Below are 25,450 nucleotides of genomic sequence, written 5' to 3' on the forward strand. Positions count from 1 at the left end.
ACGGGGAAATTGAGGCCCGGGACTTCTGCTATCAGGGAACTAGTGGCTCCAGCCGATGCCAACATCAATAGGATTGAAACCTGGGATTGGGGGGGTCTCGGGGGTCTCAGCCCGCTAGGACGAGCGGGGAAACTGAGGTACACGGCCACCGTTCTGGACGGACCCACAGGTCTCGGCCGTTGGGACCGGGAGAGAAACTGAGGTCCGAGAGAACTAGCCACTGCGCCCGGGGGCTTCGGGCCAGAATTCGGAAGCCTCCAGGCGCCGAAAATCTAAAGCGCCCAGCCAAGAGGTAGTCTCTAAAGAGTTAATTTCCATCCTCCGGGTCGGCCACGGCTCATTTCGCGATTGCGCTAAAGCAGAGCACGCTAACCAATTACAGGAAGGTCATTTAATCTTTAGCCAATAAGCAGTAGCTGTTTAATTCCACTAAAATGCTGCTTCTGCAGAACTCGGACTAAGCCAATGGGCAGCCGTCCCTCTCGGCCAATCAACAGGAGCTTCATGCCAACATAACCAATCAGTTGCAGTATTTGGTCTCCAGCCAGCCAATCAGTTCCCGGGTCGAAACTTGCCTCTTGGGTGCGACCACACCCTCAGCACTCGCGGACACTTGGGCGGAGCCCTGCTGCTGGTACTCCGCCCGGCTGCAGCCCTCCTCTTTGTTCCAGACCCTGTCCTGGGACCTTTACCTCGTAGCGCAGCGTCACCTCCCAGCACCGGGACTCCCCATCCTCCACTAAGCTAAAAGCCCCGGGTGGGGGCTTCTCCAGGCTGTGGGGAGCTATTGGCTGGGCTCAGCCACGGATGGGTTTACTAGGACCCCAGCCAGGAAGAGGAGACAGGACATTGGGGGCAGGAGCGTCCAGCCAGGGTCGTCTGAAATTAGACTGGACCTGACTGGAAATCCTGCTCCACCACTTCCCAGCTCTTTGACTTTGGCCAAGTGGCTTCACTTCTGTTTCCCCGTGGAGATGATTATTCCACTTCAAGGAACAGGGCTTGACATCCAGTATGATCTTGGATAAATGTGAATTAATTATTCCCTTTTGTCCAGCTCAGGCCTCCTTTTGGAGTCCCCCAAACACCCACCACAGGTCCAGCCACCAATTGTGCACCCCCCAGCCCCCAAACTCTGTTTATTCTTGCCCACTTTCACTTGACACTTCCAAAATCCGCGTCCACACCTCCAACCTCTCCCACCTGGGCCTTGGCTATCTCCTTGGACTCAGGCCTCCATACTTATCCCTCACACTGTCCATCTTCTGCCCTGGCCTCAGAGGGATGCAATTATGACCACCTCCCTCCCTGCTCTAAATCCTATGGCTCCCCATTGTCTTTTATAAATAAAATTAAAATTAACCTCTGTGACCTTATTAACCATTTACAACACCCTTTATGGCGGGTATTGTTATCATTTTATTAGAGATTGCCCAGTCACACAGCTCTTCATTGGATTCCAAAGGCTATTTTTGGCTACGTGTATAAAGTCCAAGCAGCCTCGCCCTATAACCAGTAAGGATATTGAATGTGCAATTTAAAAACTCCAAAAAAAGAAATCTCCATGTCCAGATGAAGATTTCCACCAAAGACTCCAAGAAGAATTAACACAACTTTTGTATAACGTCTTCCAGAAAATTGAAGAGGAGGGAATACTTCCCAATTCATTTGATCAAGCTAGCATTAATTACCGTGATACCAAAACCAGATAAATATGGTCCAAAAAAAGAAAACTGCAGACCATATCCCTCATAAATAGAGATGCAAAAATCCTTAACAAACTATTAGGACATCCTTATACACCATGACCTAGTGAAGTTTATTCTTGGATGCAAGGCTGGTTCCATATTCAAAAATCAGTCCAGTAAGATCTGGATACGTGTGAATTGATTATTCTTTTTGTCCAGCTCAGGCCTCCTTTTGGAGTCCCCCAAACATCCACGGCGCGTCCAGCCACCGTATTTAGCAGGCTGTGGTGGGCAGAATAACGGTTCTCTGAAGATGTCCCTGTGCTAATCCCCAGAACCTGTGAATAAGTCAGGCTAGCTGGACAAGGGAATTTAAGGTTACAGATGGAATTAAAGTTGCTGATCAGCTGTTTTTAAAATAGGGAGATTATCCTGGATTATCCAGGTGGTCCCAAAGTAATCACAAGGGTTCTTAAAAGTGGAAGAGAGTCAGGAAGAGGTGATAGTGGAAGAAGTTCAGACTTATATAATGTGAGGATTCTACCTGTGTTGCTGGCTTTGTAGATGGAGAAACAAGACCATGAACCAAGGAATGTGGGAAACTTCTAGCAGCTGGAAAAGTCAAAGAAACCGTCATCCTTTGAGCTTCCAGCAAGAAACGAAGCCCTGTCAACACCTTGATTTTAGCTTTGGGAGATCCATGTAGGACTTCTACAAAGCTGTAAGATAATACATTTGTGTTGTTTTAAGCCCCTTAAATGTATGATAACTTGTTACAGCAGCCATTGAAAACAAATACATTGGCTAAAGAAGAAATGTCACACAATCATATCAATGGATCCAGAAAAGGCATTTGACAAAATTCAACACCCACGCATGATAAAAAACTCTCAGCAAACTAGGACAGAGGGAAGCCACCTCAGCTTGGTGAAGAGTATCTACGCACCTTTAGTTAACATCATACTTAAAGGTTAAAGACGGAATGCTTTCCTCTTACCATTGGGAACAAGGCAAAGATGTCCACGTTCACCACTCTTATTCAACATAGTTCTGGCAGTTCTAGCTGGAGCAATAAGGCAAGAAAAGGAAATAAAAGGTGGACAGATTGGAAAGAAAGAAATAAAATTAGCCCGATTTGCAGATGACACGATGGTCTACATAGAAAATCTCAAGGAACCTACAACTCCCCCAGCAATAATAAATGAATTAGTTCAGCAAGGCTGTAGGATACAAGATCAACACACAAAAATCTATTGCATGTCTGTATAATAGCAATGAATATGTGAAAATTGGAATTAAAAATACAAGGCTGTTAATAGTTGCTCAAAAAATATTTTGATGTAAATCTGACAAAACAGGTACAGGACTTGTAGACGGAAAACTACACAACACTGATGAAAGAAATCAAAGATTTAAATAAATGAACAGACAGACCATGTCCATGGAGTAAAGATGTCGCGTCTCCCCTAACTGATATCAGGTTTAGTGCAATGCCCATCAGAATCCCAGCAAGATTTGGGGGTAGATACAGGCAAGAATTTGAATGTCCAGGCAGCCTGATGAGCGTTTCAGGCCTTCATGTTATTTTCCTGTTGTGTCCTCTTTTGTCACGTGCCCTAGCCACTCAGGCACCACACTCCTTCCTTTCTCATTTCCACGCTTTTGTTAGTCCTTCCTGGTACACCATCTGCCTAATCTTTGCTCCACACTGAAAGCCTCATGTGGCTCCTTCCTCCATTCCATGACTCCAGCACAGCTTCCTGAATCTCTGGGGGAGACCAGAGAGGCCGGGATTTCCCCAGGATCCTTGGACCTGCCCAACCCAGCTCCCGCCCAGCAATGACAGGGGAGGGACCTCGGGAGATGACAGAAGAGAGGAAATTCCCCTGGAACCTGTTTCTCTGCTTCCTGACCCAGCTGAGGTGCCCAGGGGAAGGAGAAGCCGGGCCAAAGACCTGGGCCCACCATGGCCTCAGCCCTGAGCCCACCCCGAGTCCCCAAGCCCAAGTGTGCCCTGCCCTCACATTACTATGAGAGCTTTCTGGAGAAGAAGGGACCCTGCGACCGGGTAAGGAGGACAGGGAGCCTGGCACTGCTGGGAGGCCAGGCAGGTGAGGCACCTTTCTGAGCCTCTATCACCCCTGGCCAAGGAGGGTGGGGTGGGTGCTGGAAGGGGTAGCGCATGGGCCAGGGTCTGGGAAGGGTTCTGCCCACCTGTCTACCTCTGTCTCTCTCTCTCTCTGTGTCTCTGACTTATTTGATCTCTTTCTCTTTGTCTCTCCCTGTCTGTCTCCACCTGCCTCTTTCTTGGTCTCAGTCTTTCGGTCTCAGTCTCTCTTTCTGTCTGTGGGACACAAGCAGGATCAGGGACTTCCTCCAGGAAATGGGGAATTAAATTGATTAGTTCCTCTTCCCCCAGCCCTGAAGTAACTTTGTGAACTTCAGCTGCAGGGGACAAAATCAGGACAGTTACGTGTGGGACAGGAAGAGCTGTTGGGGACCACATTTGGCAGGACCAGATACTGGCCACAGGACCAATGCGTGTGTGTGTGTGCGTGTGTGCGCGTTTGTGTGTGGTGTGCATTTGTGTGTTTGTGTGTGTCTTACTCAGAATAAAGCCCAGCCCCTGGGTTCCCACCAAGGACCTATCTCTCTCACCCCCTGCCCCCACCACTTCACATATTCATTCATCTTCTACGGTAATCCAAACCATCCACCTACTGCTTTCCCTGCCCACCTCCCTGCCTTTGTCATTGCAGTTCCCTTCTCCTTTCCTTGTGTTTCCATGCACCCAAATCCCCCCACCGCAGACTAGAAAGCATCTAGAGGCAGCAGATCACAGTGTGAGACCCAGGTTCACATCCTTGCTCCATGCCTCCTGATTCCCAGGCCTTATACAAGTGACTCTCCATCTTTGTGCCTCAGTTTTCTCTACTATAAAATGGGTAGAATAGGGCCATAGTCGTGGTTACAGCAGAGGGGTAGACCTCAGCAGGCCGAGGGCCTGATTCAGGGTAAGCAGTGGTGGTGCCTTACATGGGTTAATTTACCCAATTCTCACAACAGTCTCTGAGGTGGGTACCAGTCTCTGTGCCTGGGACTGAGGCACAGAGCTTCAATAACTTGTCCAATGCCACGTAGCCAACGTATACAAAGTAGTTCTGACTATACTGAGTTTAATCACTTATTGCTCTATTCTGAGTACCTGGAACAGTGTTGGGTACATAGTAGGTACGCAATAAGTGTTAGCTAAATGTATGGATGTATCTATCTATGGATGGGCAGATAGGTGGGTGGATAGATGGACGAACGGATGGGTGGATGTGTGTATGGGTAGATACATAGAGGAATGGATAAGTGGATGGATGGATGGATGGATGGATGGATGGATGGATGGATGGATGAATGAATAGATGGATGGATGGATGAGTGGGGGGGTAGATGAGTGGGTGGATGTGTGGGTGGGTAGAGAAGTGGATGGATGAATGGATTGATTAATGAATGGATGGTAGCTGTAAATATAAGCACTATCCTCATTATCATTACAGACTAATTAAAGTGCCTCCTCCTTCAGGAAGCCTTCCCAGATTTTCTAGTTGGATAGCCGCTCTCCTCCTCTGTGATCTCATGGTCCAGGGTCTGTCCCTCCCCAGGGATCCTAGTTTCTCTTTCCTGGAGGATTTTAGTATCTGTGCTTTCTCTATTCTCTGGCAAACGATCTATTTAGAAACAGAAAACATTTCCCACTTGTTTTTTGCCCATAAGAGAACTGGTTGCACAGTAGGTGCTTAGGGAACATTTGGTGAAAAATCCCCTAGAATCTTAAAGTCTGAGCTGTATCAGCCCCTTGGACCTCCAGAGAGTTAGGACATTTGGAATTCAGAATCCTGAGGAAAATCCTGAATCTGCAAACCTCTTAGAGTCTACATCCATGTGAAATGTTGAGATTATAGACTCAGCAGCTATCCCTGGGCCCCCTCCATAAATTGGGGGACTACTGTGGGTCCCATCAAGGTTCCCTTGGATCCTTTCTCGGAGAATAACAGATCCCCAGAGGCTGGGCCATGGCTGGAGAGGGTCTTCCTGAAAAGCAATATTTGTTGAAAGACCCAAAGCAGGTAATGAAGGAAATTGTGTGGAGATCTGGGGAGTGTCCAGGCAGAGAGAACAGCCAATGCAAAGGTCCTGAGGCAGGAGTGGGTGTGTTGGAGGTACCCAGTTTGCCACCTCACATCCTTCTCTTTCTCCACTCTGGTCCCCAGGATTATAAGAAGTTCTGGGCCGGCCTCCAGGGCCTCACTCTCTATTTCTACAATAGCAATCGGGACTTCCAGGTAAGGATGGGAATGAGGGCTCATGAGTTGGCCCATACTTCACCCCAGGGACCAAGCAGAAGGTGTAGATGGTATGGTCAGGCCAGGGGTCCTGCAGGCCCACAGGCCTCATGCTCAGACTTCCGCTTCTGTGCCCCCAGCACATGGAGAAGCTAGACCTTGGAACATTTGTGAAACTCACAGATGAAGCTCCGTGGGGGACCTCTCATGACCCTGGCACCCATTTCAACCTGGTCCTCCGGAACCAGGAGATCAAGTTCAAGGTAGGTCCTTGAACTTGAACAAGGGGGGAGCGGGTGGGAGACCCTCGTTCTCCATTGCACCCATCCTTGACACATGCTGGCACGGAGTCATGTAGAGTTTACCACTGGGCTTGTGACACTGGGCAAGTCACTTGACGTCTCTGGTCCTCAGTTTCCTCAACTGCAAAATGGGATAATATGTGTAAAGTGCCCAGAACAAGATCTGATCTACAAGCTCACCACTGCCATCATTCAATCTTTCAACAAAACATTAGTGAGCACCGACTGTGTGTCAGACCCTCTTCTACTAGTTGCACAGCAGTGAAGAGACAATGAAAAATCCCTGCCCTTGTGGCGTTTACAGGAGTGGTGGAGACACAATCAACAACATAAATGTGTAAAACACACGGAGTGGCACATGGCAGTAGATGCCAGGGAGACACTGCTGCGGGAAAAGGGATGTAATGTTAAGAGGTATGATCAGGGAAGGCCTTACTGAGGATCTGAAGGAGGTAAGGGAGCCGGCAGTGCAGATGTCTGTGCCACAGCTCTTCAGCAGAGGGAACAGCACAGGTAAAGGCCCTGAGACAGGTGTGCCTTGTGTGGCGGAGGAACAGCGAGAAGGCCGGTGTGGGTGGAGCAGAGTGAGCCAGGGAGAGAGGGAGGCGGTGAGGGCAGGGGGGGGACAGGGCAGGTCATGTAGGGAGGGCCCTGTGGGCCATGGAGAGGACTTGGGCTTCTACCTTGAGGGAGGTGGGAGCCCTGGGAGGGTTTAGAGCATAGGTGATACATGAACTGATTTATGTTTTTCTAAATGTTGGTGTAATAACATTAAAGAATAACAAGCCACATTACTAACGACTTATATTCAGACATCATCCTAAATTAATCTGTCCTAAGTCATTTAATCTTCCAAATAGCCCTTGGAAACAGGGACTGTTATTCCTCACTTCCATTTCATAGATGAATAGAATGAGGCTCATCCACATGGACTTTTTCTTTCCTTCCCTAGGTAGAGAGCCTGGAGTCTCGGGAGATGTGGAAAGGCTTCATCCTGACGGTGGTGGAGGTCAGAGTGGTTACCCTCTGTCCCTCTCTTTTCCATTCCCCACTAAGCCTTCTCAGAAATCCTCTTTTTTCTTTCCATCTTCATTACTCAAACAAGCCCCTAGAGAATAGCCCACTGGTCTCAAACTGGTGACCTACAAGCCAAATGTAGCCCATAAACATATTTTGTTTTGCCAACAAAGTGATAAAACTTTTAAAATTAGCTGCCATCACTTAAAACCCAGGAGTTGTCAACATTCCTGCTGTCTATTTTACTCATTTGTTCCCTGCTGACCCCTGCAGCCTGTAGAGTTTGAAACTCCATCCTAGAGTCTGCTCTGTCCTCCTCCCCATCACCAAGGTCTCTCTCTACAGCCTCTCCAAAGCCTCTGTGCCTCTGAAAGTGTAGGGAGGCTCCCAGACCCAGGTTCCCATCCTGGCCCCCAGTCTGCACTCTGGCCTCGGTCTGCCCTCGTGTGACATGGGCACAGCTGCCTGTTCCCTGACGCCCCGATCGTCCCTCAGCTCCGTGTTCCATCCAACTTGACCCTGCTTCCTGGACACCTGTACATGATGGCTGAGGCCCTGGCCAAAGAGGAGGTGCGCCGCTCTCTGGAGATTCCCTCGTAAGTGCCCCTCCTGGCCTGCGGGGCTACAAGAGGCGGGGCGTGGGGCTGAGGTTGGGCAGGGAATGGGATCTCCCACCGTTGGGTCTTCAGTACAGGGTGCATCCGGTCTGGGGCGGGGTTAGGTCCCGTGCTGGGAGCTGGACTTGGTGTTTGAGAACAGGTCTAGGTGCCTGGGGAGCGGGTCTGGGCCTCCAGGGGAGGGTCTAGGTGCCTGGAGTACTGGATTGAGCCTCCGGAGACGGAACCTGGGCCTGGGGGGCAGAGCAGGGCCCCAGGGAGCAGGGCCTGGACCTCGGGTAAAGAGGCTGGGTGTCCAGGGGCAGATCTAGGTGCCTAGAAGGCGTGGCCCAGGGCGGGGTTTATAAGCGGTAGGGTGTAACTGGGTGTCCAGGGGCGGGGGTACGGACGGGGCGGGGCTGAGTGTCCAGGGGCGGGGTTACGGACGGGAGGGCGCTCTGGGTCTCTGGGGAACGGGTCCTGTCCTGTGTGAGTGACGCGGCCCGTCCCAGGTGCTTCCTGAAGGTGAGCCGGCTGGAGGCGCAGCTGCTCCTGGAGCGCTACCCAGAATGCGGGAACTTGCTGCTGCGGCCCAGCGGGGATGGCGCGGGCGCCGTGTCGGTCTCCACGCGCCAGACGCTCAACGGGTGCGCATGCGCAGCTGCGGAGCCGGGGGATCCAAATAGGGTTGTGCGTGGGGGCGAGGTCAGACGTGAGGACGAAGTCAGATCCCAGAGAGAGATTGCCTGGGGACAGAGTCGGAGCTGGGACTCCGGAGGACGTGGGGGTGGGCCAGAGGCCACGGGGGTGGGATCCTGAGATTGGCCCCGCCCCGGAGTAGGGTTATAGGTGGGGTCACAGCCTAGGTGCAGTCAGAACCCAGGGGCGGAGCCAGGGGCGGAGCCAGGAAGGACAGGGCGTTCCCTGGGGGGTGGAGTACATCCGGGCGGGGTCTCCTGGGCGCAGTGCCAGGGGCTAGGAGCGGGGTCTTTCCTGTGTGCTGGGAAGAGGGAAGGGAGGTTAGGCTCTGCATGGGGACGGAGACAGGACGAGGGATTGGGGTATTTATTCCTTGGCCTGAGCCAGGCCACCCACTTGCCCACTGCCTGTGCAGGGCTCCGGTGGTTCGGCACTACAAGGTGAAGCGCGAGGGTACTAAGTACGTGATCGACGTGGAGGAGCCGGTAAGCGATGGGCCAGGGTTTTGGGAAGCACACTGGCGGGATCCGCGCCCCTTCCCCAGCGGCCCTAACCGGTTCCCCTATCCACCCCCAGGTGTCCTGCGCCTCACTCGATGCAGTGGTCAACCATTTCGTGTTGCGCACCAAGAAGGCGCTGGTGCCCTTCCTGTTGGACGAGGACTACGAGAAGGTGCTAGGTGGGTGAGGCTTCAGGGGACTCCCGGGGCCCAGTCCGTGCCTCTACCACCTTCGCCCGACGGGGACACCCTCGGGTCAGTGCCTGGCCGCCGCGCCTCCTCCAGGCAGCCCTCTCTGTTCTAGGCTACGTGGAGGCGGATAAGGAGAACGGCGAGAGTTTGTGGGTGGCGCCCTCGGTCCCAGCTGTCCCCGGCCCAGGTGACGCCCCCTCCCTGCTGCCGTCGCTGGGGCAGAGCGGGGAGAGACCTAGGACCCACGTGGTGCCTCCTGTGTCCACGCTTGTACGCAGAGTCCAGGGATCCAGAAATACCCAGACCTTGCCCTCTGGGAACGTCCAGGTTGTGGAGGGGGCAGACGCAGCTGGACAGAGACACTCCCAGCGCTCTGTGATGGGACCTGGGGCTGGGGTGGGGCCTAGAGTCGGGGAGAAGAGGCGGCAGGGTCGGGGGAAGATATACTGAGGAGGGCGCGTTTGCTGAGTTTCCAAGGAGCTCAGTAGGTAGTGATGGGCAATGTGGGGGCACAGGGTATACCCGGAGTGGGAACTACCCAGAGATCGGAAAGCAGGGTGGGTGTTGGGAAAGGGCCAGGAGGCAGTCCAGCTTCTGGAGGGAGGAGGCTGGAAGCATTATGATCTGTCTGCCCTGAGCTGGGCAGATGCTGGGGCTTTGTTCACAACAGACATGTATGTACACATACATACACACATGCCACTATCATCAACATGAACTGTCCCCCAGCATAATCAGAAGGCCACATGTAGACATCCATGTACACAATGGCTGCACACAATGGCATGACTACATGTGTCACATGATTCCAGTCCCATTTAGCACACATATACGTACCGTAAGCCACAATCACGTGTGCACACAAATGCAGACATATCCACTCACAGCACAAATTCAGACATTTAGAGACACATGCATGTATACACGAATAGAGACAAGTACCCAACCAGACCTTAACACCCATGTAGTCATGCATACATATTTACATATAATCAATTTATGCAAATTCACCCACTACATGTTTATGCTACACAAGGACACAGACTTAAAAATGGGCACATGCACAGACATGCACACATATGCCTTATCCATGCATGCACCCATACATTCCCACTCACAGAAGCACATAGACCCACCTTGAGTTGTTCCTGCACTATGTGGGTCCCAAAAGTGACAACAATTTCCCACCAGGTCCCGCATCCCCCACCGGTGGTCCCAAGCAGCCATCTCCCACATCCATCACGCCTGGGTCCAGCCAGGACAAGCTGCCCCCACTATCGAACCCGGATGAAAACTACGTGATTCCCATTGAAGACGCCCCAGCTGCTGACTACGTGAATGGGGACGGTGGGTGGGGACTGGGGGTGGCTGAGAAAAGGGGCAAGGGGAGCAGGCTTACTGCTGGACGTGACACACCATACCTTTTTCCATGCAGTGCTTTCCACTGGTCGGCTGGTGGTCCTGAAGCCCAAGAAGTGTCCCCCAGCCCCAAAGGTTCAGGCAAAGCCTCCAAAGCCACCCACTGCGTCCAAGCCAGGTAGGGAAGCCTCCTCCCCAACCCCTGCCTCATCCAGTGGAGGGCCAGCCTCAGCTTTCATCTGTCTTCTCCAGAGCCCAAAGGCCTTCCTGGTTGCCTGGCCAGGAAGCTGGCTGTCAGCTCAGCGCAGGCTTTCTTCCCCACAACAGGTAAGGGGCCTCGGGGGAGGGGGACGTCGATGCAGGAGGGGCTTCACAGGCATGTGACGTGTGCAGTTACACAGGACCTCACACTCTGAATGGCCCGCACTTGATTTAATGTTCTGCTGTCTCCATCTCAAAACTCCTCGTGCATTGAGCCCCACACATTCTGTAGCCGGTCCTGGGTGGATGTGGGGTGGGTGCAGCATGGACTGGGGATCCCTGGTGCAGCTGAAGTGTCGGGTACCCACCCCTGCCCTCCAGGATTGGCCAATATGACAGCAGAGCTGGAAGAGAAACTACAGAGACGGCGGGCACTGGAGCATACAGCTGGGCTTGCTGGGGACCAGCGGGCCAATCTCAGAACATGGCACGTCAGTCAAGCAAATCCCTCCTCCCAGAATTAAAGCTCAAGTGACCCCAGGGCCTATGTGTTTGACTTGGCTTTGGGGGGCTATGGGGGTCCATCAGATGTCTGCCTACAGCTGGCTGCATTTGCTCCCAAAGATCCTCACTCAGAAAAAACTGCCACCTGACTTTGCCAGAAAAGCCCATTTTACAGCTGGGAGAGCTGAGGTCCACAGAGGGCCAGGGCACAGCCAGTGCCACCCAGCCCTAAAGAACCAGCAGCACTGCCTGGCCAGTGTTTGACCTTTATTAGGAAGTGAGGTGGGGAGAAGGGCCTGCCCCGGTGCCCGCTCCCTGTTGGTGACCCCATTAGGAGTTAAGGCTCCAAGCAGCAAGTTAGAGGGTGCCCGGCTGAAATAGCCAAGGCCTGGTGGCGGCCCCCAAAATCAGCCTGGCTGAGTGGGCGTCCCACTGGCCTAGGTGAGGCTGGTGTTGGAGCTGCTGGTGGCACTGCCTCGCTTCTGCAGGCATCGCACGGAACTGGGCACCTGCAGTCCTGTCGTCACCTGGAAGCTGCCACACCATACCTGGGGGACAGGGAGGGGAAAGGAGAGGCTTGGCAGCGAAGCCAGCACCCAGGGCCACCCTCTCCTATCCCGGGCCATGGGAGGGGCCTCACTGTGAAAGCAGGCAGCAGTGGCTGTGTGAACTTGGCCTTGAAGGTATGCAGCAGCTGTTTTGTGCGGGCGTTGTAGAAAGACAGGAGGCCTGGGTGGAGGGCAGAGCGACAGGGGACCAGTAAGAGGGTTTGCGGCAGAGAGACAGACAGGCAGAGGTGGCTGGAGATGCCAGCTGGGGTCAGTCACCTTGCTGGAAGTCGCAGTGCACGCCCAGGCAGTCAGGCACAGGGACATCCAGCCCCTTGGCCTTGTTGGCATGCTTGGCGGTGAAGCTGACCTGCAGCCAGTTGTTGATGTGCAGGCACCAGGATGCGGCCGTCTTGCCCAGCTGCTCGAAGCGGCCCAGGCTGCGGTAGGCCACCCCCACGCCGAATGCCTTGCTGTCTGGCTCGTAGCGCACCTCCCAGTAATGTTCCCCGCCGTCGATCAGCGTGTCCCCTGTGGGGTGGGTAGAATAGGGTCCCGGCGCTCTTCCCCATAAGGGTCAGCCACTTAGGTACTCTCCAGATCACAGCTACTTGGGCCCCAGCTATTCCTTCCAGGTATTCCCCACGCTTCAACTCCTTCTAGGTACTAAGTCCAGATGTTCTCCGAGCTTCCACTTGTCCTTTCAGATTCCCTATAAATCCAAGCTACTCCTTCCAGAAACTTCCAGGTCTTAGAAAATTCCTCCAGTTACTCCCCATGTTCAGCTACTCCTCAGTTCTTCCCAAAGACTGGATGATCCCCAAACCCTTGCTCCTGGCGAACTCCATGTATTCCAACAGGTCTCAAGTCCTGGAGTCCAGATACTCCCTGGAACTCCAGACTCCTTCTTTGCTTTCTGAATCTAGATTCTCCCCAGGCCGCCAGTTCCTGGTGGAGAGCAGGTTCTTCCAGGCCTTAGATCTCAGCTGATCCCTAAGTCCACATCCTTTCCAGACCCCTAAATCTAGATTCCCAGCCATAACTAGTCTAGGCCCCTCTCATGAGCTACACAACTCCCTCTCAAATCTCAGCTACTCTACAGACCTCCACGTCGCCCCCTGCTTCCTCCCCAAACCCCAATTCTGACCGTCCCAGGCGCTTTCCAGAAAATCTGAATCCTCCCTAGAACCGTCACTTCTCCTCAGAGCTGAGCTCATCCCCAGAACCCAGCTACTCCCTACATTTGTCCACCCATACCTCCCCCGGCCCTATATTACTGACCCTACTGACCTCGTAATACCTCAACCTCTTTTCCAAGCCCGTTTCTGGATAGTGGCAATTTCCCTAAACTCCATTTCTTCATGGACTCCAGCTTCTCTTTCACAAGATTTAATCACTCCAGTGGTCCTAACCACTTCTCTAATCCTAGCCATTCCCTCAGCATCTCCTACACCAGCTACTCTATCTGGCTCGTCCACACACCCTTAGCCTTGCTTCAGCTTCTCCACAAACCCAGCTGCTTCATAGGCAAGTATTCTTTCCAGCTATCTCCCAAATCCCAGCTATTCCCCAAGTTGCAGCTATTTGACAGACCCTAGGGAACCCCCCCTCCCAAGCTCCTGACCAGCCACTCCCCAATCCCTCCTCCCCAAACCTTCCTATCCCCCCAGCACAACAACAATACATGTTACTGGGACCATTCCCAGAAAAGTTTTGTTGATGGCTGCCTCAGTTTCCCCAACCAAAGGATTTTCCCCCCACCATCAGGGCCCTGACCTCCCATTTTCCTTGCTCCTTACCCAGCACAGTGTAGGACTCAGCTGTGAAGCGATCCCGTCCCCCACGACCCGAGGGCATCCTCTTGGGAGATGGAGTACCTCTGTGGGTGACAGGGAGGGGAGGGCTCACTTCAGTCCTCACCTCCCCCACAGAGGGCTTCCCTGGTCCACCCCAGCCTCTGTGGACTTTTCCTCAATCCCTGACAGTATTTGTTTCTTTTCATACACTGGGCCCCTCATGTCAGAACATGCCTGTTCCCTTCCGCATCTGGAAAACTCCTATTCAAATATCAATAGCCAGTTCAAAGTTTCCTCTCCCTTGATTCACTATTTGGGCTCCCCAGCTCAATGTCCCTCCCTCCACCCCAGCGTTGACCACACTGAGTTGTGTGTCCATGTCCATCTTGATCTCCTCCAGCAGACTCAGGCAGGGGAGGGGGCGGGCTACCTGGCTGGGGAGTTGACGGGAGACGCCGTCCGCCCCTTGCCATCTTTCTCGCGAGCCTTGATATCCTGCACCTTTCCGCCCATGGCGTCCCACTCCACGGAGAGATCATCCACCCGCAGGTTCTGGTGGGATGTGGACGCATCCAGGCGGAACATGAACGCTGGGGCCGGGCAGACGCGGGAGTCACAGAGATGGGGAAACCCAGAGAGACACAGAGACAGAGAGAGACAGACAGTGACCAAGACAGACCATGACAGGGACAGAGAACAGAGAGACGAAGAAACAGAGACCAAAACATAGAGAAAGAGAACAACAGACAAAGGCTCAGAGACAGACAGATACAGAGACAACAGGCAGAAAGACACCAAAAGGGACAAGAGGGGGAAAAATGGAGGGAGCAAACCATGCAGCTAGGGGAGTGAAGGCCAAGGGCTTCCTAAAGATTTCCCGGGTCTGGAGCCATTTTCAAACCACTTATGCTGCCCTCTGTTTCCATTGGGGATTAATCACAGGAAAGGGGCTAGGCTACAGCATGACATATTTAAGCTAGACTTGCAGAAGGACTTCCTATCAGGGAATGCAAAGGTATCACTGTGGGAGGCTAAGAAATCTGTCTTCACTACTGATATACCCTCCGCAACTCTATAGAGCACTTATATATATATTTTTGGGGGGAGGGAGAGAGAGAGAGTGCACGTGAAAGTGTGAGTGTGTGAGTGTGTGTGTGTCTAAAAACCATCCAGGTATAATGGGGTCAACTGCAAAAGTATAGGATAAAAGCAGGTTTATACCAGACATGCAGGCTGAGGAATTCTACTGTGGACTGAGCTCTGAGCTTCCTGGAAGCCAGGGCAAAAAGGACCACAGAACACTGATTAGAAGAGTCTCATTTCACACTAGTCCCTGGGGCCCCAGGAGTGAAGGGTTATAGAGTCACAGACAGGATAGCAGTAGGAGCCAGTCACCTGGTGTCTCCAGAGTCACTGGCTCAGAGAATTCGCCTGCAACTGCCTTATTACAGGCCTTCACACGGAAATTCATGTATTTCATGTCAAACTTGAGACCTAGGAGGCAACAGAGGATCTCAACATTGTGTACACTTGGAGTAATAGGTTAGAGGCCTCTGTGTCCCACAGTAATCCCACTGCCCTTCCTTCTAAGGAGCATCTTGTAAATGACATCTTATCCCTGAGAAACCATCCTTGCCCACATTCACCTGTGGAGCTATGTATTACTCGGTTCCACCCCCAACCCAGACTAGCTAATCAGGATGCTTTATAACCCAGTCATAGAGATTAGTTAAGGGATAGGCACATGACCCAAACTGGCCAATCAGAATCTGCCCTGGGACTTTAACCGGTATTATAGGGAGCAGACTTGCTGTTGTCTCTTGGCTGGCCAGCTAGGAGGAAGTGCCTCTTGGGAAAATTTGCCAGCTCATTTGGCTAGCCTCCTTGAGAATACAGTCCCGAGTGGATAAGTGCAGGGAACAAAGGTGACTGAATCACTTGCTGGAACCCCTGGACCAAGCCATGCCTGGTTACTTATTAAAGATTTTCCCTACTATGAGGATGTATCTCACCCTCCCTTTCTGGTCTTTTCTGATTAGTTTCTTCCAATCTTAAAAATACAAAGCAGCTATCAAGTTGTCTTCCCCCTCAAGTTAAACCTCTTTGAAGAGCTTAGGAACACCCTCCTTTCTGCTGCCTCACTCCCTCTCCCTCCTCTGGCCGTGTCAGTTCCATTTTGCAAGACTTTCTGGCTGACTACTCCTTCCCTTCTGGAACATACTCCTTCCTTGGTGGCCATGGCACTGCCCTCTCCTGGCTGCCCCATCTGGTTATTCCCTCTCAGTCTTCTTTGCAAGCTCCTCCCTCCCTGACACCCTTAAATGTCAGGGTGGCTCAGTCTAGGATCCCTGGTCATCCTACTCTGCTCACTGTCCCTTTCTCACCCTTCAGACACCATCCGTCCACACATGGCTCCCACAGCCCAGCCTCTAGCCCTGACCACATGTCCAGGGACCTCCTGAGTGTTCCTCAGAGGATGCCCATTCTCTGCGCATCCCAAGCAGCACTCAGTACCCCCTTCTCTAATCCCTCCTTAGATCCCTTGCCGTCAGGACAAAGTCCCCATTCCTCCTCTCACCTCTCCCCAGAGACATTGCTCTCTGCATACTTAACTAGCTCCAGACACAAAGGCTCAGCATTCTGGCCTCTGAGCCCTCAATCAAGCTGTTTCTCTGCCCGCTCCCTCCAAACCCCCTTGTTCTCTTTTGGGCCTCAGCCTGGCTGCCACCTCCTCCAGGCGCCCACCCAGACTGCCTCACGCTTTGGATCCCCTTCCCTGAATTCAGTGGTTTGTTCAGCAGCGCCCTCTACTGCCCTGGAGCTAAGACTACCACCCAGAAGGCTGGGTTTCAAACGTGGAACACATCACTGTGTGCCTCAATTTCCTTTTCTGCAAACCGGAAATTGTATTCCGCACGCCGAGCAGGGTTTACATGAGGATGATATGAGTCGAGGAATGGAGGTCATAAACACTCCACCCTCCTGTCTTTCCAAGCAATCAATGAGATAGTAGGCGGATTGCAAATAGCCACATAGGTTATTTACATAGGTGAACACATTCATATATATCCTCAATTCTACACACCTTTTGATGGATTCAACTTCCCACCTTGAAGAACTCACTCACTAGTAATTGTGTAAAAAGTGAGAGGTGTGGCTCTAAAGGAGATGCATCAGGAAGCCTGTGACAGAGCAGATCTATACCGTGATTATGGTAGTGATGACATGAATTTACAGGTGGGATAAAACTGCACATGGGAATACACACGCACACATGAATGAGGGCATATGACACTGGTGAAATGTGAACCAACACTTCAGAATACAGCCATGTCAGTTTCCTGGTTTCTGATACTGAACTATAGTTCTGTAAACTGCCTCCACTGGGAAAAGCGGAGCATAGCCACACGATGGTCTATTATTCACCCTTCAAAAAGGAAGGAAGGGGCCAGCCCGGTGGCTCAGGCGGTTAGAGCTCCATGCTCCTAACTCCGAAGGCTGCCAGTTCGATTCCCACATGGGCCAGTGGGCTCTCAACCACAAGGTTGCCAGTTCAATTCCTCCACTCCCGCAAGGGATGATGGGCAGAGCCCCGTGAACTAAGATTGAACATGGCACCTTGAGCTGAGCTGCCTCTGAGCTCCCGGAAGGCTCAGTTGGTTGGAGCGCGTCCTTTCAACCGCAAGGGATGGTGGGCTGCACTCCCTGCAACTAGCAACGGCAACTGGACCTGGAGCTGAGCTGCGCCCTCCACAGCTAAGACTGAAAGGACAACAACTTGAAGCTGAACGGCACCCTCCACAACTAAGATTGAAACTTGACTTGGAAAAAAGTCCTGGAAGTACACACTGTTCCCCAACAAAAAGTCCTGTTTCCCTTCCCCAATAAAATCTTTAAAAAAAAAAAAAGTAGGGGAAAAAGTGGAAGGAAAGTCTGACCTGCTACGACATGGATGAACCTTGAGGACATTATGCTCAGTGAAAGAAGCCAGTGACAAAAAGACAGATGCTATGCGATTGCACCCATAGGAGGTACGTAAAGCAGTAAAAATCACAGAGACGGGAAGTTGAATGATGGGTGCCAGCAGCTGCCGGAGGAGGAATGGGGAGTGAGTGTTTCATGCTGACAGAGTTTCAGTTTTGCAACATGAAAAGTTGTGGAGACGGATGACGGGGACGGCTGTACAACGATGTGACTCTGCTTAATGTTACTGAGCTGTACACTCAGAAACAATTAAGATGATAAATGTTAGGTTTATGTGTATTGTCCCATAATAAAAAAATGATTGGGGGGAAATGGGGTGTGTTTATTTTGATTCCCATGTAAAAAGGGTAAACCAATAGCTTCTCAGGCGCTTTTGCGGGCTGGTGGCTTTTCTTTCCTGCAATTAGCACGCTCATTATTAACCATGTATGCTAATTATAGACAAGGAACAAGCTGATTACAGCCCTAGAACTGCGGTGCTAGTTATCTTGTCAGCAAGACCCTCCCTGCCCCAGAGGGTTTCCCTGGCCCAGGAAGGCTTCTTAAACTCATTAGGGACCTCCAACTCTTCCGTTATCAGACCCGGCCTACCAGCAGGGTAGAGTTCCCCAGGCCTTCTGCTTTCTTGTAACTGATAAGGAAATGCCCAAATGCCAGCTCTAAGAGGTTGTCTGCTCTGCTCACTATTACAAGGACAGCACCTAATACACTGTAGGCGCTCAATAAACTAGGATAATCAAACGAATGCTGGAGAGCAGAAATAAGACATGAATGGACGGTGCCTTCTCCCCACTGTACCTCAGGTCCCTCATCTGTAAAATGGTGATGATAAGCCTGCCTATTAACGTGTAAAACACTGAGCACACAGTAAGCCCACAATAAATGGTGCAGTGGCTGTCATCAATATCATTCCCGTTATTATTAACTCCTGCTACTCCTGATCAGTGCAGCCAGGCTGTTCTCACAGCCCGTGAGTTTTAGGGATTGTCCTGAAGCCCCCAGCTGGCTGATGGGAAAACAGGAGCCAGCAGGGAGCTGACGGGCATCGGGTGGGTCGGCAGTTGGGCTGAGCCGCCCTTACCTGTCAGGGTGTACTCTGACTGCCGGATGCCCTCGACCACCATCCAAGGCTGGTCTTCCTTGAGACGGGGTGGGCCCTCGAAGTTCGTGCGCCGGTACTCCAGCACGTAGTGGTCAATCTTGCTGTCCTCATCTGGCATGCGCCACACCAGGGTCACACAGTTGTCTGCCACCAAGGACTCGGCCAGGTCGATCACCGGGGCGCTGGGGACTGCCCAGGACAGAAGGGAGAGGGAGGTCAGGGTTCTGCAGCCACAGGCATAGGGGCTTTGCTGGAGCCCAGCTCACGTGACAGACCTTCGAAGGACTAGGGCTGCCTCTGGATCCCAGGCATGGGGCCTGGGCGGTGAAGTCTCTTCAGCGGTCCACCAAAGGGTGGGGGGTGGGGGCAGAGCTTTTTCAGGGTTCAACCAACAAAGGCTGAGCATTCTCAGGATTCCACCATTTACAAGTAGAACATTTCCAGAATTCGTTGCCAATTGAGGTCCTGGCCTTTATGGGACAGTACCCCCCTGATAGGTGGGGCCTTTTAGGGCTCCACCCAGAGGTGTGGCCTCCTCATGGCACCAGGGGGCTTCCTCATGGCTCCACCCATACGGGGTGGGGCTTCCTCATGGCTCCACCCAGGGGCAGGGCCTTCTGGGGTTTCCAACCATGGCTGCCAGCCTTACTCCAGGCCTTGTCCCAGGGCTCCCCCACCCGGACTCCCAAGTGGTTTCCCTGAAACCCGGGCCCTCCAGCGAGTTCCCCTCTCACCAGGTAGGAACTTGAGTGCCTGTAGCATCCTCCTCTCCTGTGCAAAGTCCACCATGAGGTGACTCATGTTGTCGCTGACCTTGGCTTTCAATGACAGCCGGAAGGCGGGGGCCATTGTTACACTACAAGGAAGGAGGTGGAGGCAGCCTGCTGGCAGGCATCTCAGGTAGACCCAGGCCTGATCCTCCAAGGTGTGTGTGGGACCCCCTCCCCGTTGTTCTGGTCCAGTGCTCTGGGCCAAGGGACCCTCACCTGGGCGTCCCCACCTTCATACCAGGGGCAGGGTACTAGGGTGAGGGCCACATCCAGTATCTTACCCGTCTTTGATTTGCTTGGCAGCCTAGAAAGAGGAACAGAATAAAATTCAAAGAGTTGTCTCAACTGGATAAGAAAACCACTGTACAGACTGGAAGACTGACACCCAGCATGGCAACCATTTGCCAAAGTTCCCCCAACACTGGGGCAGAAACCCTTGGCTGTGCCCCAAAAGGATGGGGGGCAAAGGTAGGCTTCCACCCCCATCCCCACCCCCTGCCCAGTGCCCAGAACATATAGTTGGCAGACTCAGCAAATAAAAATATAGGACACTCAGTTAAATTGCATTTCAGATCAACAATGAATGATCTTCTTAGCATATGCGTAAGTATGTCCTATCCTATATTTGGGACATACGTTGTACAGTGAGTCCTCATTCAACGTTGCCTATAGATTCTTAGAAACTGTGACTGTAAGTGAAATGACGTGTAACAAAACCAACTTTACCATAGGCTAATTGATATAAACAAAAGTTAAGTTCCTATGCATATGTGATCATAAAAACATCATCAAACTTCTAAATAAAGACCCCAAACACTTCTAATATTAAACATTCAAATAGGGGGCGGCCAGGTGACTCAGTTGGTTAGAGCTTGTGCTCTTAACAACAAGGTTGCCGGTTCAATTCCCGCATGGGATGGTGGGCTGCGCCCCTTGCAACTAAGATTGAAAACGGTGACTGGACTTGGAGCTGAGCTGCGCCCTCCACAACTAGATTGAAGGTCAACGACTTGACTTGGAGCTGATGGGTCCTGGGAAAACACACTGTTTCCCAATAAAGTCCTGGAAATACACACTGTTCCCTTTCCCCAATAAAATCTTTTTAAAAAATTGAAATAAATGTGAGCTATACAGACATTTACGCGTAAGAAAGATGAATAAAAACAAGTAAGAGAATGATTTTCCAACCTGCTGATTCCAGCTTAGGGTTGTAAGTGGCTGGCGCCTTTCCTGGCAGCTCAGGGTGCCAGGCAGGAACCCACCCTGGACAGGACACCCTTCTATCAGGGCCCCTCACCCACACCCACTCACACTGGGGCAATGAAGACATGCCAATTCACCTCATCTGCACAGCTTTGGGCATGACAGGAAACCGAAGTCCCCGGAGAAAACCCACACCGAAGTGGGGAGAGCATGCACAGTCCACAGTGGCCCATTCCAAGAGTCCATTTTTTTTCTCATCAACGTTATAATGAAATGACATTGAACGAAACAAGGTTATTCGAGGACCTGCTGTACTAAATATTGCACAGGATATGTTGTACTAAAAAATCGTTCATTGCTAAAATTGAATTTCAGATAAATATAAATATTTGAGTATAAATATGTCCCATGCAACATATCAGAAATACTTACACTAAACATTTGCATGGGATATACTTATACTAAAAAAAATATTAATTGTTAAGTTGGAATTTCAGATCAACAACAAATAATTTTTTTTTTTTTTTTTTGGTTGTTAAGAGCCCACTGGCCCATGTGGGAATCGAACCGGCAGCCTTCGGAGTTAGAAGCATGGAGCTCTAACCGCCTGCGCCACCGGGCCGGCCCAAATAATTTTTTTTAGTATAAGTACGTCTCATGTGATCTTTGGGACACACTTGTACTAAATATTGCATGGGCCAAACTTACACTAAAAAATTTCTTGTGGTAGATCTGAAATGCTGATTTAACTAGGTGTCCTGTATTTCATCTGGCAGTCCTACCCAGATGGCCTCCGAGGCCCCCACCTGAGGAAAGTCCTCGCTGTCCGTGGCCTGCAGGGTCTGGTTGGCCATCTCCAGAAGCTCCTCAGAGCTCTCCAGGGCCCGCGTGCAGGCAGCCAGCTGGTTCTGCGGGCGGCATGGCACTGAGGGAGGACACACCTCACACCAGTGCATCTAAGCCTCCCAGGCCTCCCCGCCTTCAGGATCCAGGGTACCAAGCCCTTCTCCAGCTCCAGGTGGGAGATGGAGGCTGGAGGGAGGCGAGGCATTGCTCCTGGCACTGCATCAGAATCACCTGGGGATCCTTTACTGAAAAACCCACATGCTTAGGCTACACCTGAGCTCCACATTCCCTCGGGATTGGGACAGGAATCCGGGGATGTCAGGAAGTTGCCCAGGAGGTTTCAATGCAGCCCCAGTGATCCCAGTTTGGAGCCTGAGGTCCCACAAGAGCCATGGGGGCTGTTTGGCCATCAGATCTGGGGGCCCAGTGGGAAGGGCTGAGAAACTGGAGGTGCTGGGTGAGGACAGGAAAGAGGATCGGCCAGATGTGGGGGTGTGGCTGTGGTGGTGGAGAAGACGGGGCGGATGGAACAGGGGATTAAGAGGGTGACCAGGTGGATGGGGGGTTTATGGGTCATGGCCAGGGAGGGTACAGGCAAGAGACCAGGGAAAGAGGAGGTGAGGCCAACCACATCAGGGTGTCTGGCTCTGGACACTGGGCACATTTGGGGGCATCTCCAAGAATGGGAGTGGGAAAAGGAGGTTTGGAGGAAGACAAGAGACCAGCTGGGCTCTGTTGAGTCTGAGGGGTGCAGTGGGGGATGGCGACTGGGGAGGGCCGGGGGAACCCCCACACACACCTGCAGCTCGTAGGTGCGGCTGGCACGGTCCTGCTTTATCTTCATGAGCATTCCCTCCTTCAACTCCTCCAGGAGGGAGAAGAGGGACTGGAACTCCGCCTCCAGGTCCTCCTGCACCTTGGCTGAGTTTGCCTTGAAGAAACATTTTGGGGTTGAAATGGCCAGGATTGGCCAAAGCCCGCGCTCAGATGGGGAAACTGAGGCCCAGACTTGGCATCCAGGCTCAGAACCCCATGGGCATAAGCAGCAATAGGCAAGCTCATAGGACTACCCCCTTCTTCCTCCCCTTCCATCCACCTGCCCAAGATCTCCCCACCCTCCTCCTGGGGGGCGAGTGGTCCTCACCTCCACATTCAGGAGCATCTGCTTGAGGGAGTAGATAAAACTCTGAATTTCTTCATTCTTCACAGCCAGCGTTGTGATGATCTTTCGCAGAGCCTCCTGCCCCCACAGGAGCGCACACACACAAGCCAGTAAGCCCCCCAGGCTGGCCCAGCTCCCCCATCTGGTGCTCCCCCTCCCCCCTCCAGGGATCCAGGGAGATGTGGGGCCACTGTACCATTGAGTTTGGGCACCCGCAATGAGGCAGGCCCTGGACAAAGCTCTGGTCCTGCCTTCCCTCACCCGGCAGGTGGGCACCGTGAGGATGCCCATTTTACAGGAGAGGAAACTGAGGCGCAGAGAAAGACTCTCAGGAAGAGACAGACCCTAGGCCGGAGCACAAAGCCTTCAACCAGGTACCTATATCCTGAGGGCGGGGCATAATCCGGGATGAGGCGAAAGAAAACCCCAGAGGAAGATGATGCCCGCAGAAAATGGACTAACCTGAAAAAGGATTAGCAAGGAGAAAGGAGGAACCTGAGGAGAGGGGGTGCCAGAGAGCCCAGGTAAGTGGGGAGAAGGGAAGGTCTGGGGGAGGAAAAGCCGGGAGGGAAGGAGGCGGCGTGGAAAGACCTTGCTGGGGCCTGTAGCTTTGACCCAGGCCTCGGACGGGTCTCCTTTCTGGGAGCGCAGGGTGGGAGGGGTCACCTGTGCTGAGCTGATGGGGCGTCCTCCGGGGCAGGGTGGGGCGGGGACCGGGACACCTGGTCCGCAGTCCGGACGAAAGGCGTGGGGGATGGGGTCAAGGTTGTGTCCGGGATACTGGGTGGAGGTGGGGGAAGTGGAGGGGATGCGCTTGGACCCAGGCTAAGATGATGGGGTGTCTGGGCGAAGTTGAGGAGCTGCATCCCGAATGGGGGGACTAGACGGCTGGGTTGTGGCGGGGGTGGGGCCTCGTCCGCAGAGAAGCTGGACGCGGGGGCGGGGGTGGGGAGAGCGCTGCGGCATCACCTGGTCCCCTCCCCTTGGGTACCCCCGCCGCGTCCCGTCCCGGTCCTACCCTCTGGTCCTCCATAGCTGCGGCACAGCTCGTCCCAGCCCGGCTCGCGGGACCCGCTCTCTCTTCTAGTCCCGGAGCTGCCTTTGCCGCTGCCTGGAGCCAATAGCCCGCCGAGCCCTCGCCGCCGCAGCCGCGCCCCCAGTCAGCGCTCCATCACTGACAGCAACGCGCAGGCGCGCCGCCCGCGCGGCAGGCTGGGAAATGTAGTCCCGTGCTGCGGTCTCCTTGAGATAGGACCCCCACCCCCAGACCTGGGACGCACCAAGCCACATTGGTAATGATGGCTGAGCAGCAGAGAGCCCGAAGCTGGGAGGCAGGATGCCTGGGTTCGACCTCCTGGCCCTGCCGGTGATCTAGAACCCATCCCTAGTCCTCCTGGTGCCTCAGTCTCCCCACTTGATCTGTCACACTGTTGCTCAAACTGGATTTCTACCATCCTACCCACCCCACTGCCCCCGAGATCTGGCCCCTGACTTACTCACAAGCCTTGCATTTACTGAAAAGCCAAGGCCTTTTCCCAAGTGGATGTTCAGCCTTCCAATGCCTTCTGTCTCTCCTCATGTCACAACTGAACTCCTATACATCCCACAAAGCCCCAGGCTCTCACATCTCCTCTACAAGCTTCCCTGATCACACAGAATCTACAGGGCTAGGAATATCTTCTGCGTCAGCCTGGGACTGAATCTATCCACGTTCTCTAGCATTGGCTCTCATCAGAGGGTGGGGGAAGGTGGAGCTCCAGGAGCAAACGAGAGGGAAGGACTAGGCAGGGGGAAGCTGGAAGGCTGTGTGTGTCTGCTGGGGAGATGTGGGCAGACAGCCATCTCAGAGGCCTCCCTGTGGTTGATAAAAACTCTTCGAAGGACACAGGCCCTCTTCCTTCTAGATGGGAAAGGATGTCACAGTGTGGTTGAGGCCTAGGGGTCTGCCTCCTCCTCCTAGGGGGTACTGTGAGCCCCTGGGGTGACAGCTATAGGGCTTGGAGGAGCCTATTAACCCTCTCAACTGAGCCCCTAAACTTCTCTCTAGGCCGTGGGGTCAGAGAAACCCTCACATCTGTTGTGGGACCCAAAGCCCGCAGCAGAAATCCATGCCTCTGACCCTCAAAGAAAGACATTTTGGGGGCAAATAACTGAAGCTGGATTCTGCTATTCAGTCCACCACTGCTCCCCACCCCTATACTGCTTCACCTGCCCTTCCAATGTAAGTAAGGAAGATATGGAGGAAGAGTATTGAAGGCAGAGGGAACAGCCTATGAAAAGGTCCCCACAACTCAGGTGTTTATATAGAGCCTTCCAGAAAGATTTCCATTCACTGGGACACATTATCCACACTCACATATGCATACTGCCTTTCAGATTAAAAAGAAAACTTTGGGGAAACTGTGGCAAAATGTGGCAGGAAGTGGAGCCCCGGGTAGCACTGGCCACTGGACGTCTGCCCGTCTGGCCTGGGTGTCATATCCGCCTCTGTGGCTGGGGAGGAGATTATAGCAGGAAGTCTGTTGAATGGGAGGGGGGAAAGAGGTGGCGGGGCAGCAGCCGGGAGAGGGGTCCTGATGGACCAGGAGTGGGGTCCCTGGGCACAGCACTGGTCCTCCTGTTGCAGATCTGGGGTAGTACTTGGGCCT

The 25,450-nt window shown here is 52.9% G+C and overlaps 2 protein-coding genes across 12 annotated transcripts; one reads left to right on the top strand and one right to left on the bottom strand.

The window, feature by feature from the left end:
• Positions 1 to 3,330: 3,330 nt before the first annotated feature.
• Positions 3,331 to 11,430, top strand: STAP2 (signal transducing adaptor family member 2). Of its 3 annotated transcripts, none has more exons than XM_081075575.1 (13): positions 3,331 to 3,756; positions 5,951 to 6,022; positions 6,163 to 6,285; positions 7,277 to 7,333; positions 7,837 to 7,937; positions 8,450 to 8,584; positions 9,052 to 9,121; positions 9,213 to 9,315; positions 9,440 to 9,514; positions 10,519 to 10,674; positions 10,763 to 10,864; positions 10,939 to 11,013; positions 11,269 to 11,430. In XM_081075575.1, exons 1-13 carry the CDS (start codon positions 3,655 to 3,657, stop codon positions 11,409 to 11,411), a joined length of 1,314 nt encoding a protein of 437 aa, XP_080931701.1. In that variant the 5' UTR covers positions 3,331 to 3,654; the 3' UTR covers positions 11,412 to 11,430. The 3 variants fall into 3 exon arrangements, with proteins under 3 accessions (XP_080931701.1, XP_080931703.1, XP_080931702.1); XM_081075577.1 differs by having other exon boundaries at positions 3,527 to 3,799; XM_081075576.1 differs by lacking the exon at positions 6,163 to 6,285 and having other exon boundaries at positions 3,619 to 3,756.
• On the bottom strand, positions 11,105 to 23,987 carry FSD1 (fibronectin type III and SPRY domain containing 1). Of its 9 annotated transcripts, none has more exons than XM_081075568.1 (14): positions 23,821 to 23,987; positions 23,181 to 23,264; positions 22,785 to 22,880; positions 22,440 to 22,571; positions 21,601 to 21,702; positions 19,873 to 19,895; positions 19,556 to 19,677; positions 18,801 to 19,010; positions 15,131 to 15,229; positions 14,166 to 14,325; positions 13,739 to 13,818; positions 12,219 to 12,470; positions 12,032 to 12,120; positions 11,105 to 11,939 (listed from the first exon to the last, which is right to left on the bottom strand). In XM_081075568.1, the coding sequence occupies exons 3-14, from the start codon at positions 22,800 to 22,802 to the stop codon at positions 11,829 to 11,831; spliced, it is 1,398 nt and encodes a 465-aa protein (XP_080931694.1). In that variant the 5' UTR covers positions 22,803 to 22,880; positions 23,181 to 23,264; positions 23,821 to 23,987; the 3' UTR covers positions 11,105 to 11,828. The 9 variants fall into 9 exon arrangements, with proteins under 9 accessions (XP_080931694.1, XP_080931690.1, XP_080931692.1 ...); XM_081075564.1 differs by lacking the exon at positions 23,181 to 23,264 and adding an exon at positions 23,265 to 23,297 and having other exon boundaries at positions 11,550 to 11,939; positions 23,821 to 23,871; XM_081075566.1 differs by lacking the exon at positions 23,181 to 23,264 and having other exon boundaries at positions 11,550 to 11,939; positions 23,821 to 23,952.
• Positions 23,988 to 25,450: the final 1,463 nt, after the last annotated feature.

The sequence above is a fragment of the Rhinolophus hipposideros genome (assembly GCF_964194185.1).
Source record: "Rhinolophus hipposideros genome assembly, chromosome: 16".
Taxonomy (NCBI): Eukaryota; Metazoa; Chordata; class Mammalia; order Chiroptera; family Rhinolophidae; genus Rhinolophus; species Rhinolophus hipposideros.